Below are 17,431 nucleotides of genomic sequence, written 5' to 3' on the forward strand. Positions count from 1 at the left end.
TGGTTCTGGGGCCTCCCATGCTTTTTCCTGGCTGAAATATCTCCTCTCTTCTCTGTTTTCAGGCTTCTCTGTCTCCCCGCAGACCTCGCACAGGGGCTGGGCGGACTTCTGGGGGCTCCCTGGGGCCCAGCCTCATCTCCCCGGGGGCCATGGCAGCTGCTGCAGAGGGACCAGCCTGTCACCTCACCAGCATGGAGCAACTCATGGCCTGCTGTCTTGTATGGCTTTTTATTCCTATGTGATTATACATCCCACTTCATATAGGGATTGAAGCCGTGCAATACGCCAGGGTACTACGGTGGAGAACAGCCCCTGTGTCATGGGAGCCACCCTTGGAGGAGCCACCAAAGCTGTCCCCGGGGTGCTGGAGGAGGGTGCTGGCCTCAGCTGAGGCTTTGTTCTGCATCCCTGGCTCCCCATCCCTCTTGGGGGGCAGGTGAGGGGTGCAGGCTGCTTTGGGGTGAGGCCAGTGCAAGCTCCCCCTTGCAAGGGTGACCTGATTCTGCGTCTGCTGCGGAGAGCCCCAGCGGCTGCGTGGGTGGGCTCAGCCCTGGGGAGATCCCAGCTCTGCTTCTGCCCCCCAGGAGAGGGGCAGAAGGGTGTGGGCGCTGGAAGGAGGTGCTGCCAGCAGGAGGAGGAAGGAGCTGAGGAACGGCTGTGGCAGCAAGGGCCGCCCCACGTACAACACTCTTCAAAGTTTCTCAAGGGGCCTCAGCTGCTCTTTCAAGGTTTGTCTTAAATCTGTCACATTAGCGAAAATAGTGAAAATTACCCAGCTTGTGGAGGAGATGAAAGGCAGCCCCCTTCCAATCCCTCCATAAAGGAAGGGCCCCATTAACACCTAGTGAAATATTAGCCATTAATCAGGCTCCGTGCAAAATAAAACCATCCACATTTATCATTATTGGATCCTTAATGAAGTGATAATGGGAATGCTGGGGAGCTGTGATATTAATGTCTCCTAAGAGGCAAGAGCAGAGCCAAGGGCGGCAGCCAAGATTTTTAATTTACTGCCAAAAGCTCACGCTGTTAATAACGCAGTTACTTCTCCTGGCCATTAGCACTGTTTGGCTACAAGCAGCTTGCTTAAGAGAGCAAATTGACCCTGAATGCGCCCAGGCTTTGCTTGCCTGCTCCTTGCCCGGTGGCTGGGTGTGCTTTTCCTGACAGCTGTCCCTGTGTCCCCTGCCCATGTATGGGGATGTGGCCTGGGAGCTGTCGGCAGTCTCCTTCTTGGAGGTTGGCTGGTGTAGAAAGAGTTTTGCTTTTCCAGTGAAAAGAGCAGGGACTGGAAGTGCCAAAACCAAGCAGCTCTTGTTGTCCTCACCCTTTCTGTGACTTGTCTCCTTAGGCACAAGAACCCTGGAACCAGGACAGTGTGGAGCTCACCTCAGTATGGTGCTCATCTCAGTGTGGCCCACACACTGGTATCACTCGGTGTGACTGCAGTCCCACCCTGGGTTTTTTCATTTGCCCGGGTACAGTCATGCGATGCTAATATCCCACCCAGGATGGCATGGGCAAGCTGCAAAGCCTTGCTCAGCTGTGGTGACTCACTCGGGTTCCCCAGGGGAAGGTCGTTGCTCCTGGCAGGCTCCAACAGCCCAGAGGCAAATGGGTACTTGGCAGGTAAGCGATGCTGTTGCGTCTTTAGATGCAACTGTTATCTCACAAATCCTTGCAAAACCTGAGCAGTGCAGCCCAAATGTGTGCTGGCTCATGCGCAGGGTCTTCTGCTGTCGGTGGAGGGACTGTGGGTCAGACTGGCCTTGGAGCAGTAACAGGCAATTCTGTGCTGAGCATTGTCCAGAAGAATAAAAAGATGCAGTGTTTGTAAAGGGTTCACATGCTTCAGAGCACCTTTCTTCCCTGTGTAGAAGACGCACAAGGTCTACCCAAGCAATATGTCAGAAATGGAGCTTTCATCTCTCCAGGTAGAAGCATCAGAAGAGGAAAAATGTTTCTGTAACGTGGGTGTCCTTGGCCAACCTCCCCCTGTCCTGCTATCTCATTAGAAAAGAAGGGATAAGAAGCAAAGCCATACACAGAGGCCAAGCGAATGTAGATGTGAAGTGCACTTCAAACAGCTCCGTGCTTTCAACAAACCTTTTATCAGCCTTCTCTCCCCCCTAACACAAACTCTTTTAATCGCTAGTGAAAAGCCACTGTTTAGAAAGCAAGGACACTGCTCAGAGCACTTGTGGTAGGCATTTCCCAGGAGAAGCCAGCGAGACCAGCCCAAGGTCTTCTGAACTTGACTGTGATGGAGCGGCTCCAAGGACCATCCCAGCGCTCGGCAGTGTGGCAGGTCACAGGGCTCAGGCAGAATGGTGACAATGTGCCCAGGCTGGCACCTGGACCTGCTGCTCAAGGTGCCAGTGATCCTTCTGCCAGACACCCCAGGCCGAAACTGAAGTCACTCTGGATTTCACTGGAGCAGAATTGGACAGGAAGCATTAACGTTTTGGGGAGAGATCTAGCCAGTTATCCTGGCTGAAGCCAACACTTCCTCGCTGTATTGCTGCCTGTGTTGCTGCCCCCACACGCTGGTCATGCAGCAAAAGCCAAATGCTCCAAAACCCACTGGTGACCTCCGGAGAGAAACATACAGCACAAAGCAGCTTCTCCTGTACAACCACCACCTGATGTTACGGAGGCACAGCAAACCTTGTAACACTTGGCGGGTTTCTTGCAGGAGATCTCAAAGCTGTTTTCCAGCATGAGCGAGTTCAGGCATGTTACAGAAGACCTTCAGACTCAGGACAAATAAGATGAGTGGATAAGTTTAAACCACTGAGGTAAGACTGAGGTATTGAAATCCCCATGCTTTTGCCTTGACACTATGCCTGAGCTGTGGCCCAGACACTCCAGCTGCCAGGCTGGCATCGATACTGGGTCCTGTGATGGTGCTGCTGATATCCCTACTTGTTAGATACTGGCTTCAAAACCAAAGCAGGAGGTGTTGCATCCGCCTCAAAAATCCACCCTCCAATCCACCTTGGAGTGGGGTGCAGAACGGCTGTTCAGTGAGACACCACGACTCGTGGTGTTGGCAGGACGGTGTATTTATGTCATGAGATGAGATCAGCCACACGGAGTAGGTCTGTCTGTTTGGAAGGAGTCTGAGTCAAGTGTGTCCTATTAAATTAGGGCTGGATTTTCCAAGGAGCTCAGCTCCCACTTGGGCTCTGTAACAAACAGGTGGATAGTCAAAAGGAGTTGGACGTGTTGGGTCGTTTTGGCTGCTGAGCTGAAGTCCTTTGAATATCCAGCCAAAACCATCACCCTTCCTGTTACTACATGCAGAGCCGTTCTGAAATCCAGCCCCATTGTGGGCTCCATGTCCTGGGAAACCCAGCTCATCTCTGTTCTCCCACATATTGCACTGCATAGGTGACAAAAACTGTGATAACCACTGCATCCTCATACATGCAAGAGAGCAGCTCCTGGTCAAATCACAGCTCCAGCAGCTTTGCCCTTTGATCAGCTCAGCAGCGTGGGTCAGGAGAGCTGAGCATGAAGGTTTCCTTGCCTTGTGTTCTGCGGAGTTAATCAGAGTGACAGCGACTTCTGCCTCGGTGCAGAAGAAAGGTCAGCGGCTCAGGCTGGATGTGAGATTTTTCCAGGCAGCTGGAAAACACCACTGTGAAAGCTCAAAGCATCTCAGTATCCCCACTGCTGGCATGGAGGCTCTCCTGACAGGGATGGCAGGGAAGATGTCCCCATGGAAGGAAGGAGACCGAAGAAGGGCTGGCTCACCACTGCACCTCAATTGTCCCCTTCCCTATGCTGCACAGTGAAGGTATACCACCCTCTGTGTCACTGTCACTGCTTTCATGTCACGCAGCCGGGATGAAACACTGCTCTCGGGCACAATGCCCCTCAGCTGTGCTGCTGGGTGTGCGTCGTGCTGGGCTGGGGGGCTCTGTGGCACCTCGGGCATGCGGGTGTGGGAGGAGCTGCGGGGCTCTGCGCTGGCACGGGGAGCAGTTGACCGGGGTCTCCTGCCCACTGCATCCCCCCAGCACCCCCACGCCTGCAGCAGAGCAAGCCTTGCAGTTGCTTTTACATCCTTCAGTCGCTGTAATGCGCTTCTGTGAATCTGCAAAAGCCTCTGATGAGCTGCTTTTGAGCTGGAGGTGCCCCAGCTGTGGTGAGGGCTCTCCTTGGCAGCCGTACCATGGCCCTGTTTTCCCCACATCTTTTAGCTATAGCTTAAGCAGTCACAGGAGCGGTGGCTATGAGCAGAAGTGTTAAATGCGGCCTCTGTGTCTGTAATATGACCTCTTCCCTTCCTCTGATCCCAATTACATGTGCTCGCTTTTGCTGTGGATATTCACTTGTGTGTCTAATTAGCGGATTCGTTCTGTCAAAGATATTAGCAGCCTCAACAGTGAGTCCTAATTTAAGTAGTTTATGTTTGTCTGCAGTGTTGCAGTGCCTTCGTTTTCCCCCAGTCTTAATTAAATGCATCTGGATATCTGCAGAGGGAGCTCTCATGATCTCTCCATGGCTCTAATCAAAATGACCTGGATGTCCATGACATTGGTGCCCGTCAAGCCTGTCACCAGGAGATGACGCCCACCTTGGAACTGGCTGAAGAACGTATAGGAGTCATTGTTGCTGAGAAATGCCTCCACATCAAGGCCGTCCCGCAGCGCCTCACGCACCAGCTCAGGGCTGCAGAAAGCCCCTGCCGCCTCCGTTGGCCCGTCCTGCCCATCCGTGCCCCCGCTGAGGAAGACAACATCACACCTCGTGAGGCTCCTGCCTTCCGCAGCCTGTGCCCGGTGCAGCCCCAGCCCCACGCGCAGGGCCAGCTCCTGGTTCCTGCCTCCCTTGCCGGCTCCTCGCAGCCGAACCGTTGTTTCTCCGCCAGCCAGGATGCACACTGGTCTTTCAGGTCCTAACCCTCGCATGGCCTGCAGGAACTTGGCAAGGTTCAAACCCGGGATGTCCAGCTCTGCCGCCAGCTGCAGGAGATTCCCCCTCGCCTCGTCACCCTGGGGCCCTTCTCCAAGGCCAGCAAAGCCCAGGCAGCCCAGCCGGACCAGCTGGCAGTACAGCGCGGCGACGCGGCCGACCTCCCCGCAGATCGCCGCGCTCAGGATCAGAGTCGCGTAGCCCAGGCCCTCGGCTTCGCGTTTGGCCTCGTCTAAAGCCAGCGTGTTTGACCCGATGATGACGTTGCAAACGTGGGAGTAGTCTTCAGGAGCAGCGGGCTCGGTGGGAGAGTGGGACAGGACCGTTTCTACCGACTCGGGCAGGCTTTGCAGCAGGTTGTATTTGGTGAGTATCTGAAGGCAGTCTTGGATGCTGTGGGAGCTGGCAGCAGTGGGGCCACTTGCTATGATGTCCAGGGGGTCACCGATCACATCAGAAAGGATGAGGCTCACCACCTACCAAGAGAAACACCCACAGATCATAGCAGGAGGCAGAGACAGGAGAGCATGCAAGAGCCCTGGCATAAGCGCTGCTCTGAGTTACACCTGCACCACCCGTGTGTCAAAGCAGATGGAAACGGGCAGATTTTTGTTTTACAGTCCTGTGAAAGTCACCTTGCCCTACTTGAACCCACAAACCTACAATATCCTTTGATGCTGGACCACGAGACTGGAAGATGTAACCTGCGACACTGCACTTGTCAGGCTGGTAACCTAGTGAGGGGTCAGCACGTACTTAGAACAGCCCCGAGGGGAGCCAAGGGTCATACCCAGCCTCGAAAGCATTGCGGTGGAGCCATCGGCACATTGGAAGCGGCTGCTGGGTGAGGGCTGAGAACTGCTGAGAGCAGTGTGATGGGATGGCTGACATCTGCAGAGTCTGAATTCCCCCTGCTCCACCTCTGTGTCCCTGAGTGGTTGGGTCCTCAGTGAAATCTGAGCCACAGAGTCCCAAAACAGCGTGCAGAAGTTGTTCACGCAGTAAGGAGAAAAAACCTGCATGCATGCTTGGGTCAGTTGATTAAACTCCTATTTTGAGGGCAGATTGGTGACCTCTGGGCAAGCAGGGGCTTCGCCCCAGTTACCTGTGCAGGATATGCGAACCGGGCCAACCCTCCACCCTTCAGCAAGGACAGAGTCTTCCGGACAATGTTCAGCTCCTGTATGGCAGCTCCTCGGGAAGCCAGCGTCTTTGTGAGCTTCTCCTTCTCTTCGAGGAGGATGGGAGGGATGGGAGCAGGCAGTAGGGCTGATCCACCCCCTAGGATGCAGAAGAGATCACAAGGACATCAGGAGAGCAGGAGAAGGAGGGCAAAAGGAAAGAAAGGCTGTTCAATGCCTTTCCTCTTTCCTCACCAGTGCACTGTGGGAATGCAGAGGTAGTTGGGGAACTATGCTGGCATCTCTGGGCAATTCAGTCTTCTTCACCAATGGGTTTTAATCCCTGCTGCCCTGCACTGCCTGCAGCCAGCTACACTTCACCCAGGCAGCGTAAACCTCACTGTACCCAGGTACTGTGTGCCTGCAGTGGTGCGAGGATGATGGAGAAGGGCCAGCAATTACTACCTCTATTTTACACTATACAATTACACCACCAGGCTGCTAGTGTGTCACCACACTGATTTTCAGGGACTACCTGGATGGGTGAGCAGGGAGCACAGGCTCCATGACTCGATGCTAAGCAGATGGAGAAACTGCCTGCTTTGCTGGCTTCATTTATTCAGGGCAGTGTGTAAAACCACCAGCTACAGCTGCAGCAAGATTGGAAACTGCTGAACAGCACTCACCCAGGCTTGGGAGGAAAGAGTAAGTAACACGAAGGACAAAGCACACCCAGAGTCCGGTATGATAGCCTCATCTATGGGAATCCTGTCTGATACAAGTGGGCATTGGAAATGTGAAAAATAAGGCAAGAAAAATATTATAATGGAAAAGTGGAATAGCCGGAAAATAAGAGAGTAGAAAGGAGCAAGATCTGAGCAGAGAGGGAATGTGCACAGAAGTACAGCTGAAAGCTACTGTCAAAAGGCAAAGCCTGCTCAAAGGTTTGAGACAGATCAGCATCAATAAAACATGATGAGCAAGAAAAACAAATGCAAATGCCTGTGTTTCAGTCAATAGCCAGGGATATAGCTGGGAGGCAAGAGCAGTTGGAGACCGGCTGCTGTGTGGGAGTGCGTGTGCATAGGGAGCCGCAGCCACAGGGAGATCCTGAACAGGCTCCCTGCAGGGCTGAGGAGCCTCCTGGAGATCCCCACAGCCAAAGGACAGGAGGGAGCCCAGGGGAATCCCAGCAAGCGCAGCTGGATCCCAATCGCTTGGGTGTTTGCCTAACAGCACTGCTCTCTCTGTAGCAAGTCAGGCTTCAGCATCCACACAGGAGCAATCACTGAGCAGAGGAGACCCCAAGGGGTTTCTACAGAGCTGCTCTGAGCCCTGCATGCTTTGCCCTGTGACACCCCCTCACCCAGCTGAGCTCAGGCTGTGGCGATGTCACTGCTTCCCTCTGATGTACAGTATCCACCTTCCTTATGCAGCCCTGGGATGGCCAGGGCCTGGGGGTGTTGTCCCAGCTGTACTCAGGGCTGTCCCTGCAAGGCATGCAGATCGATGTGTCAGAGCCTGGGGGCCTCGTTTCCACTGTCTGGGAAGCAGTGAAGCCTTGGGAAGGGTCAGTCCCAAATCTCAGCTTACAAATTCACACCTCTGCATAAATTCAGAGCGTGTAAGTCCACCAGGTGGTTGCTTCTCCAAGTCTGCATCCCCAAATATAAGGAGGGGGCAGAAAAAAAGCCATCTTCTTGCCAAGGGCTGAGAGCAGCTGCCAGGCTGTGCCCAGAGGTGCCATCTCACAGCAGTGGCACAACCGCAGGACTCAGCTGTGCAGCTCAGCATCTCCCCAGTGCTGGGAGGCAGGCCCCTGCCCACCCCTGCTGCATCCCTGGAAAAAGGCTGGCGGGAGAAGGGAGAGGAGAAATCACAGACGCCTGAGCGTCAGTGTGGAAGGGCTGGCGTGGCACAGCGCTCCTCTGCTGCAGGGCCACGTGTGGGCAGGCAGCTAGGGGACCCTTAGCAGAGCCCGTTCCCTGGGATCCCCACACTACCTGAGATGAGCACAAGGAGCAGGTCATCTGCGGTCAGACCCTCAGCCAGCTCCCGGATGGCAACTGCTCCCTTCAGAGCTTCTCGGTCTGGGAGGTTGTTTTTGGCACCTTCAATGACCTGGATTTTGCTGTGTGGCTTCAGCAGCATCTCCCTGGTGAGGTAAGAAATGCGATCATGCCACTGACACGTGCACCTACACAGGCAGCCAGGCTGTCACTCAGCAGGGAAACAGGCCTGATGCACCAGAGGCACGCAGCGAGTGACCAGGACAGGGAGGTGGCCTTTGCTAAGCGTCTCTTCCCCAGGGCTGGGGTGGCAGCACATCCAGCACAAGAGATGGGCTGTGTCACTGGTGCCACTGGGATGTGACGGTGGTTGAAGAGCAGGCGGACAGGGTGGGCACCAGAGGAAGGGCAGCTGGAAAGGACTAAGAGGGGTCACAGCAACATCCCCCAGACAATAAATCTGGCAGCCTACCCCCCGAAACTGTCCCAACACAACCGCCCTTACTGCATTCCTGCTCGCTGCAGGCTGTTCTGGATGCCCAGTGGCACATTGATGATCCCCCGAACGAGGTGTTCTCCCAGGATCTCTTCTGCTGCTGCAGCCATCCCCAGCACAGCTTTGCCAAAACCCACCAGGTACAGGTCCCTCTTCACTGGAAAGGCCCGTCCCTTCACCAGCAGCTGAGGACACCCATCTCCCTGGAGCTTCACGGCGCTCTTCAGCATGGGGGCTGGTCGGACGGTGCCCACCGCGCTGCGGAAGAGGGACAGGGCATGCTCGCGGAGGGACATGCTGCACATGGTGGCCAGGCTGAGTCGATCTGCTCGGTGGGGTGGGCTTGTACACGTTCCGCCGACCCTGGTGAGTTCTCGAGAGCTGGAGCAGCCGGCACCCTCCAACCTGCAAGGGACAGTGAACGGTTTTGTTGGCGGAAGAGACAGGACTGTCACAGAGAGAGCAGGGAGGGCAAAACATGAACCGTGGAGCTCTAGTTCCTGTTTCCTCTAGATTAAGGTGCCATATCAACAGCATTTCCAAACCTCTCCCCAGGCAGGAGGGAGGGAAGGACAGCGTCACATTCAAACTACCTGTCAGCTTGTGGCACCCCTGCAATCGCGTCACCTCCCGCAGGGAAGGTGAGACCTGCCAGCAGCTTCTCCATTGCTGTAGCTTTGACCCTGGCAAGCCATCATTTCTATTTGCCCAGTGTTTGATGCCTTTCCAAACTGTGGAAGCTGCTCTCTGTCCTGGAAAGAGCAAGGCATCTGTGTGGAACGGCTTCTCACTACATTAACTCCCTTCCTTGTGCTAGCCAAACGCTGATCTTATTCTCCGGCTGCACATTGCCCCATGTGTCCCTGCAGCATCAGGCACAGACTTAGGAGAAACGAGGCTCGTTGGCTGCCTGATTCCGTGCTGCTGGTGGCCACAGAGAGACCAGTAATGACATTTCCCCGCCAAACAGCAAATTAGCACAAGGCTTCACTTGTCTTTATTATTTAGTCCCCTTGTTATCCATTAAAATCACATTTAGAGCCCAAATAAGACTTCGGATCCAGGCAAAGTTGCCAGCTGTGTCTGTGAAGTCCCACTGGAGCTGGCCTCTGCTTAGTATGAGCATTATATGCAACAGATCTGCATGTCAATCAAAAGATCTCAACTGCACAAGGGCAGACACTTATCTTGATGGAGGAAAGGCAGCCCCTGCCAGCACACGCACATCTATTCCCTCACAGCGCCTCTCCTCCTTTTTGTCAACTGGCAGCAAGTTCACTGCTGGTTTCTCAGGATCAAAGCCCTTGTGATCTGCATCTCTCCCGCTCACGGCAATTACGGCGGGGTTCCAGGAGGCTGAAAACACCCAGGCAACACACTCAATCCCAGACCCATTCAAATTACCTGAGAGAGTTAATCCTCTCTCTATTAAATGGATGTGTTTCAGTGCAAGGCCAGTGTCTGGCTTCTTCTGGGAGAGCTCACGAGTCCAGAGGTCTCTTTGTCCCACCACTCCCATAGCACTGCAAAGTGTTAATCATTAAGCCAGCCATGCTTTCCAACAGGTCCTCTGGGTCTAAATCTGCCTTATTTCGCTGCAAGGACATAAAGGCTCTGGGAAAACCTCTACAGAAGCACCTTCTCAGGCAATGAAACTTGGCACACTCTGAAACCTATTGGACAAGGAACTTGCAGGTAAAACTATATGCAGAATCATGTGTTTGCCAGAGGAAAAAATGCAAGGATCACTGAAGTCGGAAAAGACCCTTAAGTCTAACCATTCAGTGCTTAGGAGAAACAGATTTTAAAAGCAAAACCCAAGGCAGATAAACTACCTGTTCATACTCCTTCTATATACTGGTCAGAAGGACTGGCTTTTCTATCACAAGGACAGGTAAGAACAAAAGAGTGGGTGTCCTGACCACTTTCTTCCTACACTCTTAAACTTCATGGCAGCTGATGCTGCCAGAAGTTCAAACTGCCAAGCCTCAGCCCTCTTACAATGAGGGCGGGAGTAACAGCACTGAAGTCAGCTGTGTACCTCTCAGGAACTGAGATTAGCATCTCTGCTCCCAGCAGGTCTGCGATGCACCTGGCAGCACAGCGCAATCAGAGGAAGGTGTTACAAATCAGAGGTGTGAGCTGCGATAGAGGGTTTGCAGAAGCGGCTGGAGAAAAAGGCTTAAATGGAGCCTGGGGAGTTTAAGGAAATAAAGCTCCAAAGCTTTTAACAGGCTCTGGTCTCTGTCTTGATGTTTCTGTGCGTGGCTGACCCTGAAGACGAGGAGAATCGAGCACAACCAGACCTGCAGCTGCGGCTCCAATCACGCGTGCCCTCCCGCCAGCTCCACTCAGCTCCAGATACCACGCAGCAGGCACGAGATGTTTAAAAGCAATCCTCTCCTACTGGAGCTGAAAATAATAAACACCAGCTTAATTCTTCTGGTACTTGTGTACATACTGCTCCTGCTTGCTCTGGAAAGCATTTCGCTACAATAGCAGGTATGTAATCTGCTTTATGCACTCGGAACTCAGATTATATTTTAACCATTGAGGCCTGATCCAGAGTCTGTGGAAGTCAGAATGTGTCCCGTTGCTTCTGAGGATTTTAGGGTACACCGCTTGACGCTGGTCTCAGTGCACAGGTGTAAATGCAGAGTAAATCCAGTGTAAAACCCCCTTGCAGTCAGAGGTTATCCAACTTTACAGCAGCACAAGAGAGAGCTGAATTTGGCACAGCCCCATTAGCTTTGGAGGTCTCGGTGTGTGACTCTGTTCCTTGCAAGCTCTGATTAGACACGCAGCCTCGCTGGAGGCTCCCCTTGGAATGGGGGTGCTGCTAATGATGCCACAAAGCCATTTTTTTGTGATTTATTTATACAGTCTTGGGCACTGGGCACTAAATGTCATCAGGGAACAGCTATAAATCAGGGCTATGAAATCCACTGTAGGTATTAACAAAAAATAAAAGTCCTACTCATTTTACTAGGGCTTTAAAAACAAGATCAAGAGAACTGAACATCACCCCACAGCAAGGCATAGGCAGCCTTGTAAAGAGAAATAATCCAAATGGCAGCTCTCAGGCTAGCTCCACGGGTCTAGGAATGATGTAATTGCCATCAGCTGCTGTGTGTGGCACATGGGGAAATTACATCCTCACCACCCTGCATTTTCCTCTTCCCACTGCTGGCTGGGAGAAGGGGCTGATGATGTGACTCATATTATTTTACGCACTAATCTTTGTTCCCCGGTTTCTCAGGGAAATCATGTAGGGATGAACGAGCCCTCTTCAACATGGATATAAGGTGACATGCTATAGGCACCAGTGGGGCTTGAGTTTTACACCTTCCCTTTGTCTCTGCTGGGGATAATTTGGAGTTAGGATATAGACAGTACTTTGGAAAGTTTTCTAGAAGTTTGCACTAAGCTTAGGAGGAAAGTGATGCCAAGAATTGCCTGTTCTAAAAAGAGCAGGAGGACTGTGAGGGGTTTATATTAATCTCCTTTAAATTAAAACTTCTTCTGCTTTCACTGATTAATCATGCCCACCATCTACATACTTGTTTGCGTGCATTACCATTATAAGCTCTTTCTTCACAAGGCTCCTCCTAAGCTTGCAGAAACTTCTGCTGTTAACAAAAAGCAGCAAAACCCCAGCTCCTCATTTTCACCATCTCTGGGAAAGAGGGAGGGAGAGGAGCTGGACTCTGATAAAATACAGGCAAAGCACTAGTTTGCATTACCTTTCATTAACTTTTTAATTAAAGCAATTCTGCAGGCAAGAGGCCAAAGTCAGAGGGAGACAGAAACAATCCAGCACAAGGGGCAGAAACGTCGTAAGCTGCCAGGTAAATTGGCTGGTGGCATGAGACTGAAAGCGCAGACACAGTGGGGTAAAGTCTGAGCCATAAACTTGGAGTCACACTGGGGAGGAAAAGAGCGAACAAATAAGCTGGCCGTGCCCGTGCAGTGAGAAAAATGAGCCAGCGTCTCATTCCATGGCAGGTCCTGGAAAGCCAGAAAAATATTCCCTTCTCAGGGCCAGTCTCCCATCGCTGGGCAGAGCTGAGCTATTCCAGGTGCTGTGCTTGGAGGTTTGTTCAAGGGTTTGCATCACACACTTGTGGTTTTCTTGAAGTTGGGGCAATCGGGCTTGTTGCAGGCCAACCCAATTGCACATCCCAAGCATTTCAGGTGCTGCAAGATCAGAGGATGCTGCTTATTAATGCTCTGGGATAGCAAATTTAACTTCAGGGGTCTAAGTTATTTCATGTCATCAGGACTTCTCTGGATTTCCCGCAGTTTGGCAATGACTGGTAGCTGGCCTGCCATGTACAGGGTCAACTCCAAAATCCCTGAGGGGCTTGGAAAAAAATTGAGATGGCACTGGATCAAACTCCAATTGTTGGAGGATAATTTTGAGCTCAAGCTCTAAAAGACAGGTTACATCTTTGTTACAGCAGTAAACTACCAGACATGGCAAGTTTTAGCAGTGTCTCTTGCTACTCGTTTTTCTTGCTACATGACTTTCTTCTGGCCTCTTGGTACGTAAATTACCGTTAGACTCACGGAGGCTTACCGCTTCCATTTTTCATGCATTACAGTTTACCTATGAAGTACAACAGAGCAGAGATTTTACTGCCTTGAACTCCCATGTTCCCACTTACTGACACATCTTTTCTACCATTTGATATATCAACTTTAATTCGCCTGGTGAGCCCTGCTCAAACTCAAACTTGCTGCTCCAGATGGTCCCAAAAGCATTAAGAGAAAATTTTCCAGGAGATGCTCTGAACCCAGGAGGAAAACAAAGCAGTGAAGGTTTGTTCCAAGTGACTATCCTGGGAGGATTAGATGGGGGATTTTTCAAGACTAATCTCTTTAAATGAAAATTTCAGAATTTGATTAATTTTTTAATCTGCACATGGATTTGCATAAAATTACTGCGCTGCCTCCTTCACACTTTGTAGAAGAGAAAATGCCTGCAGCTAGGATGGATCAATGCACCACTGGTCAGCAATGAAGGGTCCAGTACACAAGTGGGTGTGCAGGGACAGGGCGAAAGGTCCTTCTGCCCCCACTCATTCTGGTGCTTCTGCATCCGTAGCTGGGAAAGAGGATGACGGTGAACAGAAGCAGTACGATGAGAGCAGAGAGCTGCACCGAGGGTTTGCCAGGCAGGCAAGGGAGAAAGTAGGATGGAGCACAAGTACCTTTGTTTCAAGAATATGCTGAGCTCTGAGAAACCCAGGAGTTGTAATTTCCAATACATGGTTTTCTATATGTTTCTTGGAAAAGAAATATGTTGCTCTCATGACTGATTTACTCACCAGGAAAGTGTCAGCAGGGTCTCTTTGCCTTTGATGGGGAATGTAGCCTAAGGCCAAACACAGGGAAGGTAAATGTTCAGTTCAGCATTTTATATATATAGATCAGTATCTTTAGTAAAAAAAAAAAAAATTAACTGAGTTTGACATATGCATCTTACTAGTTTTTCTAGGTCACACTCCCTTCACTCCCTATATACCTCTTGGAAATGATTTTCCCAAGCAGTGGGGATTGCAGGGCAGAAAAATTTTTTCACTAAAAAACCCCTTCTGTAGCTCAATGCAGAGCAGCACTACCCTGAAGCCAAGTCCGTGCCAAGCCTACTTCCTTTCATGCTGTAATTTCTCAAGCTCCCTCCTCTGAGTCAACTTGCAATCAAAGTTGAGAGTCATTTAAAATACAGGGAAGGATCGTAGCATTCTAGAGAAGATGAAAAGTTGCCAGCCTTGAGGACTGGAATAGTAGAAAGGGGTCAAAATTCAGTACTGCAAAATATAAGATCATGCTCTTTGGGATTAATAGCAAAAATTATGAGCTCGTCAGTTGGAAATAATGTAAGAGGGGAAAGAGCCAGGAATATTAATCAGTCACAGGATGCCAATTACAACTGCCCACTAGGCTGAGACAGCAGGCTATGGGGAAAAGCAGAAAGCAGCAGATGAAATCTACCTTGGCTTCAGTGAGGTTTTAAACACCTTTCTCATGAGCCCACTGAAGAAGTGTGGGCTGGGCACACATACGGTTAGACTCACCGGAAAACAGTTCGACCACTGGCTCAGGGTCCAGCTGACAGCTGGCAATGAACAGGGGACTCTGCTGGGGTTCGTGTCACCCTATGGCTTCATTGGTGACCTGGAGGGTAGGGCAGAGTGCCTCATCTGGGGGCAGTGCCGATAGAGCCACCTTCCAGAGGAACCGTGATAAATTCAAATTCTGGGCAAATGGAACAGAAACCTCATGGTGCTCAGCAAGGAGAAGGGTGAAGTTTTGCTGCTGGGGCAGGATCCCCACACTTCAGGTCAGGCTGGGAACCAAGTGGTGCAAACAACTAAGGAGCAACCTGATAGCAGCTACAACTACTTGAAGGATGGTTATAAAGACTCGCTAGTGGCAGGAAGTAAGAAGGAGCAATGGCCACAGTTTGCAAGTCAGGATGTTCACATTGGACATGAGCAAAAAATTCTTTATAGAGGGGGTCACACAGCACTGGACCAGGCCACTGAGAGAAGCTGTGGTCTCCATGCAAGGTGGTTTTCAGGATTTGGCAAGACAAAGCCACAGCCAAGCTGATCTTGTGCTGGTCCCACACTGAGCAGGAGGTGGAGCAGGCAGCTCCAGCAGCCTCTCCTCCCCACGCTCCTGTGATTCCATGTTGTAACAACAGGGACAGGATTCAATGCTCCAGAGCATCAAGCTTAGTTTCACGAGTCCATCTAGAGATGCCAAGTTGTAGGACACAAGTCTTCCACACAAACCTCCAGTCATAACTGTTACTGACAGAGAACCAACGCTCCAGCAGAGTCCAACAGAAATATATTTCCCCAAGCAGTGCTGTTTCCAGAAGCACTTCTCTGAAATTCCCATCCACCCATCAGAGCAAGTACGAGGCTGGCTGTGTTGTGCAGGTTATGGTGGAATCTAATATAGAAATGCATAGGTAGAATGACTGCGTTTGATCAATATTACTCAAGCAGCAATTAAACATTTTTTTTTCCATTAACTAGTTTTGCAGGGGTATTATCCATAATTCCTACTTAATGTGACATTTTGCTAGGAGATCCAATTATCCTGCCAGATAAATTCCAGCTTGGTATAAACTGACAAACTAACTTCCAACAATTAGGAAGAAAGGCAGAAGAAATAATAAAAAGGGAGTGACAAAACATCAAATCAACAACCCACGGTGTTATACAACTCTAAAACTTAGCTAAGTATGGGAGGTGTTTTGAAGTAAATTGCCTTATGATGGTATTGGTGAGTCACCTTCAGGGCCCACATGAGATAATCCAGGCTTTGATCATGCGATTTACAGCGTGCAGGAGGCATGCCGCTCTGCACTTAAATCTCCCATCACACAAAAATCAGTTGTCAGTTCTGAACCGACCTGCAATGGGGTAGCTGACTCTGAGGCCCTCAGAAGTAACGAAGGTGTCTTTTGTTGAGTCTCCCTAGATTCTGGCGTGAAAATCTCATCTCTGTTTCAAAGTAAAAATCAGTGAATCATTCCCATGAGCCAATCACATCGCAGCATGAGAGGGTGAATCGCGTTAGATGCCTACACCTGTAAGGGTGAACTCTAGTAAGCAAACAGTAAAAGCAAGTAAATTGTTTCACTAAATTGTATATCCACATAAGATAATTAAGCAGGTTTGAATGGCATGCAAGCAGAACTCTGACAATAGTTCACAGACTTACTGTTATTTGACCACAGGAGGGCAATATCATTCTAAAAGCAAAATCAAACTCTATTCTGGATACTATGAAAGAAAAATGCAATTAACATTTATGAAGGCATCTATCATTTATTTTTTTTTCTTTTCATTCTGAGTTTCCAGGGGACTGAAACGACAAAAGATCTGGTATTCTAAAATTAAAATAGTGGGGTGCTGGAAATCTTCATGGGGCGATTCTCACAGCTGCTGCTACACTCCGCATTAACTGTTTAAGGTTAGAGATGTACAATAATGTGAACATAGAGCCTGACATGAAGATTCACGATAGAAAAAAATAACAGTTCCAAGGTGTCTGTATTGGAGCACCAGCCCCCAAAGCCACAGTGACCTTCCCAAACGTTAAGTGTGTGCTGCTCATTTTCTACTGGCATCTCATGAGGTGCCAAGACCACAGTGCTACAGCTGTGGGGCTTCTCTAGTACTGCTGGGGGGCTGGATTTTAGAATAATAAAACGTACTGGGAAATAAAAATGTGTAATAATTGGACTGAAAGTAGGGGAAGAACGAATGAGGTCATCACGGTGTATTTCATAGGAGGGGACCTAACCCTGGCCTGGCAGCGGGAACAAACTCCTGCCGCCAAGGAGCCGCGCCCCGGGCTGTCACTGCGGGGCCCGGGGAGGGACCCCCGCCCGTCACTGCGGGTCCCCGCGGGGTTCCCGGGAGGCCGGCGCAGGCCGTGCGCCCCCCGATCCTGCTTTCCCGCGAGTTACCACGGGAAACGCAGCGAAACATGTAACACGCGCTGCTGGGCGCGTTACGGGCAGCGCAGACCGCGCAGGCCCCGCGCCGGGAGAGCGCCTTGAACCCCCTCCCGCCACCCCTGCCCCCCGGCGACGCTCGGGGCCCCCGCCCTGCCCGGCACCGGAAGTGACGCCCACCCCAGCGGCGCGAAGTCGTTGCCCGCTCTACGGGATGACGTCATGCCCTCAATCCGACTTCCCTGCCACACCCGAGGCGGGTGGGTAGTGGCAGTCCCGCCCCGCCGCAGCCGCCTGGTCCTGCCCTGGGTCTCCCCTTCCCACCTCGGGGCCCGCGAGGGGCGAGGACGCCAGCAGCCACCCGGGGCTGGGGGAGGACAGGCCTTCCTGCCACGCTCAA

General features: G+C 51.3%; 1 protein-coding gene across 2 annotated transcripts; it reads right to left on the reverse strand.

Moving 5' to 3' along the window:
* Positions 1-223: 223 nt before the first annotated feature.
* On the reverse strand, positions 224-17,415 carry GLYCTK (glycerate kinase). Of its 2 annotated transcripts, none has more exons than XM_065642526.1 (5): positions 17,356-17,415; positions 8,559-8,954; positions 8,048-8,199; positions 6,029-6,204; positions 224-5,399 (listed from the first exon to the last, which is right to left on the reverse strand). In XM_065642526.1, the coding sequence occupies exons 2-5, from the start codon at positions 8,852-8,854 to the stop codon at positions 4,497-4,499; spliced, it is 1,527 nt and encodes a 508-aa protein (XP_065498598.1). In that variant the 5' UTR covers positions 8,855-8,954; positions 17,356-17,415; the 3' UTR covers positions 224-4,496. The 2 variants fall into 2 exon arrangements, with proteins under 2 accessions (XP_065498598.1, XP_065498599.1); XM_065642527.1 differs by lacking the exon at positions 17,356-17,415 and adding an exon at positions 13,880-13,921.
* Positions 17,416-17,431: the final 16 nt, after the last annotated feature.

This window comes from Caloenas nicobarica, chromosome 11 (genome assembly GCF_036013445.1).
Source record: "Caloenas nicobarica isolate bCalNic1 chromosome 11, bCalNic1.hap1, whole genome shotgun sequence".
Lineage (NCBI taxonomy): Eukaryota > Metazoa > Chordata > Aves > Columbiformes > Columbidae > Caloenas > Caloenas nicobarica.